Source organism: Plasmodium vivax, genomic scaffold (genome assembly GCF_000002415.2).
Source record: "Plasmodium vivax scf_6582 genomic scaffold, whole genome shotgun sequence".
Taxonomy (NCBI): Eukaryota; Apicomplexa; class Aconoidasida; order Haemosporida; family Plasmodiidae; genus Plasmodium; species Plasmodium vivax.
Window position 1 is genome coordinate 1 of NW_001850275.1, and position 7,762 is coordinate 7,762.

Genomic DNA, 7,762 nt, shown 5'->3' on the forward strand with positions numbered 1-7,762 from the left:
TCCTTTTATCTAAAATACATTATTAAATGTAATAATAATATATATAACACATACTGTTTCATGTCTAAATGGTTTATTATGATTACACCAATAACTTTACGTATGGTATTAAGTGCGTATTACTTAAATTAAGGGTTATGTTTGATGCAATAAAAAAAATATGTTTAAAATTGTATAAGTGTTATTCGACTTTCTCGGAGTTGTATTTTTAATTCAAAATAATGTTTGTTGTTATTCTTCTATTAATATTAAAATTTGAACACGTAAAAAAATTATAATACAGAAATACAAAAAATAAATTTAATATCATTTGAATGTGCTAGGAAATCATATAATTTTATGCTTTATATTTACAATATATGAGTAATAAAAGTTTTAATTTAAAAAAATAGTATATATTTTTTATAAAATTTAGTTAATTTATCACATAATATAAAATCTTATTTTTGAAATATGAAAAAATKGTAAAAAAAATAAAAATTTCCTGATAACATATATTTATTAAATATATTTCTTATAGTTCTACATAAATTTTATCCAAGTATCTCTTTACTATACACGTTAGTTATTGTATTATTATAAGCAGGAAGAATATAGTTCATATAATAACAAATAATTAATAATTTATGCAAATATTATATAGTAAAAAAATTCATAATAAAATATTTTATGGAAAAAGAAAAATGAATTAAAATTAAAAAATAGAGGTATTACATTAAATATTTATTAAAATAAATGAATGCATTATGTTTAACTATGGTACGAGGAAGGTGTATGTGCATAAGGAACAAAATATATTTTTGATAAATTTAAGGTTTATTTTGATATATAACCTAGAAAATATGTAATGGATTATTCATTATGTATAAAAGGAAAATAAAATTTAATTATGATGTAATTGATTTTAACGATATATATATATTTTTTTACTTCTATTTATAATTTTGCTCYTAGTTTGTAACTGTTATAATAAAAATTATTACTTTAATATTGAAAAAATATTTTATTCATTTTATTGAAATAGTTTTCTTAAAAATTTACGTGTATTATTTTTTCATAAGCTCATACCTAACATATTTTGTAAATAATATTATTTAATTAGTTAGGTTATGAGTAGATATATTATAGTTATGGAAACTATATATATTTATTGTTTTAAAACATATTGAATTCATATTTATTCAGCATATAAAAAAGCGAAGAATAATTTCTATTTATTTTTTTAAAAAATGCTTTTTTTTCGTGTCTTCAGAAAGTTATGTGTATCTTTTATATATTATGTTTTATATTTTTTTTATGTATTAAATAAATAACAGTAATATATGATAATCACAGTAGTGCTTGCTTAGCGATGTATACATATAAGAAAAAAGGCACATGGTTTTTAAAAAAAAATCTCGCTAAAATTATATATATTTTATCATTTTGCATGACTTTTTTGTATTTATATATTAATTAGTTTTTTGGTTTTTAATCTGCATAGAAAAATATGATGACAATAAATTAATATTTTTATAACAACAACAATTGTTGATGTTATTATTAACACAATATATAAGTATATTATATGTTATTATATAAATAATTTCCGTATATATCTATAAATCGCATTATATTAATATGTTAATATATCGTGTAATAAATTCATATCATTGTTATGTTAAGAAAAGAATCTTTAAATAATTCAAGTTATGATATGTGTTTACAAAACATGAACAAATTGGTTCAAATTTTAATAATATTATTTTATAAATTATATAATATTTATAAGTTAACAAATTAGCAGGAATATACGAAAACACAATAAAAACAAAAACAAATATAATATGTTATTAGAACATATATATAGCTAAAATATTAAAATAAAGGTTATTAAATTTATCAGTAGAAACATACAAGTAGATGTTAGAAAAATTTATTTGTGTTTACTTTTTTACGTTTTAATTTTTACGTAAAAAGTTACTAAAAATATAATTTGTATAATTAATTACCCTGGAAAAAAATATTAATATAGAAATGTATTACAATTATAAATAATGTTATATACGAATTTTACGTAATTATCGAACTATATGGTAAATAGTTCGAGCTAATTAAATCTCCCAGGAAGACTTAAAAGGAAATACCCAAAAAATTAATTCTAAGTAATTATTATATGTAATATGTGCTGTATTGAATTGTGTTATTCTTGACACTCTTAAAATATATATGATATTTAGTGTATTCTTTTTTAACATAATAAAGCAGTTTAAATATTATGTTTTAATTATTGCTTAGTGGAGTATCTTCAAAATATGTTTGTAGTTATTACATATATTTTTCTTCTCAATTATTTAATTTATCAATATATATTTGTGTGTGCTTATCACGAGTCTACATTATCTATCAATATTTTTTTCATTTCTGTGAATATATTTTGTTATTACTTATTATTCTAAAGTAGTATGCTGTGTCTTCTTACATTACATGGATAATTATGCTGTGAAGAGTGTCATATAATATTTATGCAATAATTTCTAAAATTTCTATTATATGCGAAATATTTATTTTAATGTTGTATATTAGCATTTTCCCTTAGCATTATTTATTTTTTATCTTTTTTATTTTTGAATTATTCAATATATAATATATTAAAATATTCATACCCCCGAATACATTAGTTGTATATATAATTGTAGATTCTTATTTGTTTGAATGCTAAATTTGTAATATATTTATAGCTTCACAAATAATATGTTCCCTTTTTATAACACTACAATTAATACTGTATATTTCTTTCTTATATGTTGTATGAAATTTACTTCTATTAACATAATTGTTAAAAGTTTGATGTTATTATCAATTCTTATAATTATGGAAGAGCATTTTTTTTATAAAGATTTATTGTCCTGATGATAAATATGATATATTATATTGTCTGTTATTATTATAGTTGTTGACCCTTTGAGATGTATGTGGTGGAAAATGCGTTTCATAATCTAGATTATCTGGTATTTTTTTCTTATTTTTTCTTCTTTTTCGAAAGAATGATCCAAATGGAGTAAACTAAAATGATTACGAAAAGTTATAATGCAAAAGTTAGGTATTAATTTAATAAAAATTTTTGTTTCAAAATAAACGAAGTATATATTAGAATAATACTCATGTATTTTAAAAAGAATAAAATTAACCTTATACAAAAAAAATAAGGAAAGGCTCATTACTAATAATATAGAAAATGGGGTTATTATAACTGTTGCTGGGTTGTAGAGTCTGTAGGATTCTAAAGTTTTTGGTAAATTACGACAACCTTCGTAAGACTTCATATATGTATCATAACTTTCTTTCAAATTATCTAATTCATAACAAAAATCATAGTCATTGCCTTCTTCACATACTTTTATATTTTCATTATATAAACGAATACAATTTTCTGCATGATTACATTTAACATTTTCGTGAGATATTTGTTCTTCTTTAAACTTATAAAAGTAGTCATACATTTCTGTTAATTTTATGATTTTTTTTATGGTTTCTTCACTAAAGAAGTTTACATAATTTCTAAAATTCTCATTACCAGATTCGTCTATATATGCTGTTAGCACATCTTTGTATATTTTTAAGATTTTATGTTTTTCTAAATCCTTCTTGAGAACTATAATATATAACCAATATAAGAAGTATTTACATGCGTTACTTATATTATTGGGGTTACGGATTCTTTCAACATTATTTAAATAGTGCTTAGCTTGTGAACAATGCATATTTTTAAATATATTATTGTGTTCTTGAATAAGTTCTTGTTTAAAGGCAATGCAGTCATCTGGTGGCTGATTATCTGAATTAGGAACCCATGTGTCTAATATTCCTTTGTATGTATGGTACATATCCTTAATGTTGTACTAAGAAATATACAAAATATAATATAATTAAGTTGTTTAATACAATTTGGAATAATCAAGAATTCAATATAATGTACAGGAAATAAAATTATGCCCTAATGAAAAATAGTAATATATATATCAGTATTATGAAATATATATAATATACACTAGTTATCCTCATTGTGACAAATATTTTTTGTTAACACATTAGAACTAAATGAGATAATGTACATATTTAAAATTTAAATATTTTTTATAACAATTATTCATATAAAATATTGACATGGGATGTTGCTATATTTTTAGGAATTTTTATTTAATTTATATTGAAATAATTTTATGTTAGCGTTTATTTAATTTATTTTTAGAATTAAATTATAATATAACTTTTTACATTGAATAAAAAWAAGGTATTAATCAAGGAAAAACTGTATTCCGATATAGTGTTGTAGTATGAGGAATAAATATATATATTATAATGTATGCTTTCATATATGTATTTAAGGAATTTTATTATTGTAATGTATATGTGAATAATAAAACAATATTTTATAAATGCATACAATAATGAATACATATTTGTAAAACAAATTTATATTTATATTGTATATAATTAAATTTATTCAGATTTAAAAGTTTCAAATTATATTATAATTAAATATTATATGTTTTTATATTATATATAAGTTTATTACATGTTTTTATAACATATATAAAATCATACTAATAAATTTGTTATATGTTTAAATATATATCATTTTAAAAAAGATAATATTGATATAGGTGAAGTATGAAAACATAATGATATAATTGTAATGCTCAAAATAAAGAAATTTTTTATTAGACATTGTAATTTTTTCTTACAAAATGATATTTTAAATAATATTTTTTGTAAGATATCACAACGTGCATTTATAAAACAATTTCTGTATTAGAAAAATATAGKGCATATTATTATTTATATATTTTTTCATTTTTAAGTATGCTCTAATGAAAATTAATTAAAAAAAATAATAGATGTTTATTCCTACATATAATTTTTTATATTACCGCAATTTTTTATCCTTTACCCTTGTGCTAACATTTATAATTTAATAAAATGTCATTTTCAGTGATGATTATATTATTTTTTCAAAAAGAATTATTAAGAGAAAAATTACAACTGAATATATGTATTTATCTTAGCACATACTGTAACGTTTACACGAATATATAATGATCGTATTATAAGTACCTTATGTGTACAGTTATAAGTATAATTTTTTTTTATACAAAACAAGTAAACATTAAAAGATAATATTTACTGCATAATATTTAAGTTAATTAAAGAGTTATATATATTTGTATTAACTATATTAACATAAAATAATAACTATAACACTAAATATTTATATATTTAATTATTTTTTTCCCTAAATCCTATTAAAATAGTTTCATAAATAATAGAATATTTATAAAGAGGGAATAGTTTTAAACTCCAAGACTAAAATATTTTTAAGAATTGCATTAATGTATAAGTACTAATTTGAAATGTAATATTCAATATAATGATTTATCACAATGGTATTGTATCATTTTAGCGTGTAATTGTTTATACATATATTAGTATCAGTTTGGTAGTTATTTATGTAATATAATATATATTGATGAATAATAAAAAATGATATATATTTTACAACTTTGTATATGTAAGCATGTATATTTTTCAGTTTATTGAACTGTAAAAAATAAATAAAAGGTAAAATTAGTGAATTTATATTATGGTAATTTTTTATAGAATATACTGTTATATCAGAGTGATTAATAATATGTATAATAATAACGTTCGATACATTACATTATTGATGGCTATAATTAAATTCCTTATGAAGGGATTAATGGGAAAAAATCGAAATAAAGATGTTTCATCTATGGATTGAAAATAGATTTATTATATATTTAATTAATTTATTCATCTTAATAATTATTTTTTTTTTCAATATTTCTTTAGTATGTATAATTTGTTTTTATCCTCATTAATTTATGTATGTTTTATTTATGTTCTCTATTTATCAAACTTATTGTTTTTACATTGAAACATTTCGTCTTGATGATAGTTTTTTTATTAAATTTATATTATTAATTCGTTTCTATTAAAAACATTACGCAGGATGGTATCCAATATTGTGTTCTTCTCCTGGATATGGATTAAATGGTCCTGATGCATAATCGTATAATCTAATGCCTCCTCCATTTATATTACTCATATTATTAGTGTTCCATCCAAGTCCATTGCGTATCATGCCTCCTAAGGGTGTAAACTTGTATATACAAAAATAATATAAAACATATGTAACATATTTATATATTATTTATGGAGATGTAATGAAAGATATTAACAAACTTATGGAGTTTATTTGTGTCAATGGATTTATATTTACTCTATATAAAAGCGCCAGATGTCATAGTAGTTGGCAACTACTCCAAGAAGAATATTACCAACAATTTTCTACAGTCTGAGATTTTCCACTTAAAATGGGAGCATCGTCAGGCATCTTACGACCGTCTGAAACATCTGAGTTGGGTTCACTATCTGAAGGTGCGTTTACTCTTTGTAGAGCACTAGGCGCAGCGGCAGCTCTTTCTTTCATTATGTTTTCATGACAACTAAGAGTAGATAGTACTTCTTCTGGATCGTATTGTAAACATTTGGCAAAAAAATTTGGGCATATATTTTCATCACTAGAACGACAACGTTTCTTAAAATATTTGTATAGTTCTTTTTTGCTTTCTACGTACTTATAAAATTTTATGCACGTATCTGGATAGCTATTAACGATTAACCTAAGTGGAGAATAATTTACATAGTATTCATACAATTCCTTTCTATATCTCCAGTCATCTTGAACAACAATAAGATAATTAGGTTTACACGTTTCATCATCAGGTTTGCTCAACGTTTCTTCAAGGAATTTATACCATATTTGAACAATATTCCCAAATGTTTCTTTAATATAAGAAGGATCATAAGAACTCAAAAACATATTTAATCTGTTATATACCCAGTAATTTAAAAGTGGGCAGACGTCATAATTGTTGACCTTTTTATTTAATTTTGTACTAGTTTTTAAATAATATAAAAGTTTTGCGCAAGTGTTTATAACGCCTTGACGCCAGGGAGGGCCTTTTAATGGCTTACAATTTTCTTTGTATACTTTAAAATCTTGTAATTCATCTAATTCATTATAAAAATATTTTGAATTAAATTCGCCCGAAGATGATAGGGATAATCTCTAAATGAAACGCAAAATACGTGAAGGAATATATATATATATATATTTGAGAAAATTATATATATAATCTTATGTAAAACTGGTCAAGCAGACAAAAGGAGTAATTATAATTGTTTTGTATTAATGAAGATTACATCAAGTTCATTCCAGATGTCCCCACTTTCCTTAAACATTATTAAGAATGCACTGAATTATGACGAATTTCTATATATATATTTTATACAAAAAACTATTATGGTTTAGGAAAAATAATATTGGATAAATTATATGTTAAAGTTTTCAGTGAATTAATAACCTTCGTTTTTTTCATAAAGTATCGATAAAAGGAATAAAATATATTCTGTATATATTATTTAAAAGATCAAAGGAAATTTAGTCATTAAATATATTATAGAAATGTAAAATGATGTGCATAATTTAATAAAATTTTAATTTCAAATTTTTGTAAAATATAATTATGTTTGAGGATAAATAAGCATAATTTCATTTAGTAGGATTAACAAAAAAATAAAAAATTACCTTTTTTAAAATTAAAATAATGATATTAATATATTTTTAAATAAAAAAAATATAGAAATATGTATAAATAAATATAGCATGATCATGAAAGTAAATATCACAAATTAA

General features: G+C 20.9%; 2 protein-coding genes across 2 annotated transcripts, besides 3 other annotated features; both read right to left on the minus strand.

The window, feature by feature from the left end:
* Nucleotides 1–2,880: 2,880 nt before the first annotated feature.
* On the minus strand, nucleotides 2,881–3,945 carry PVX_010605 (variable surface protein Vir15, putative; the record flags this gene model as incomplete). Its single annotated transcript, XM_001612510.1, has 2 exons — nucleotides 3,171–3,945; nucleotides 2,881–3,045 (listed from the first exon to the last, which is right to left on the minus strand). The coding sequence occupies exons 1-2, from the start codon at nucleotides 3,864–3,866 to the stop codon at nucleotides 2,881–2,883; spliced, it is 861 nt and encodes a 286-aa protein (XP_001612560.1). The 5' UTR covers nucleotides 3,867–3,945.
* Nucleotides 3,888–4,028: a microsatellite.
* A 427-nt stretch (nucleotides 4,029–4,455) lies between these two features.
* Nucleotides 4,456–4,575: a microsatellite.
* Nucleotides 4,576–5,788: 1,213 nt separating this feature from the next.
* Nucleotides 5,789–5,915: a microsatellite.
* An 89-nt stretch (nucleotides 5,916–6,004) lies between these two features.
* PVX_010610 (variable surface protein Vir14, putative) lies at nucleotides 6,005–7,308 on the minus strand (the record flags this gene model as incomplete). The annotated part of the gene is made up of 3 exons (XM_001612511.1): nucleotides 6,005–6,150; nucleotides 6,373–7,135; nucleotides 7,270–7,308. 3 exons carry the CDS (start codon nucleotides 7,306–7,308, stop codon nucleotides 6,005–6,007), a joined length of 948 nt encoding a protein of 315 aa, XP_001612561.1.
* Between the last annotated feature and the right edge of the window lie 454 nt (nucleotides 7,309–7,762).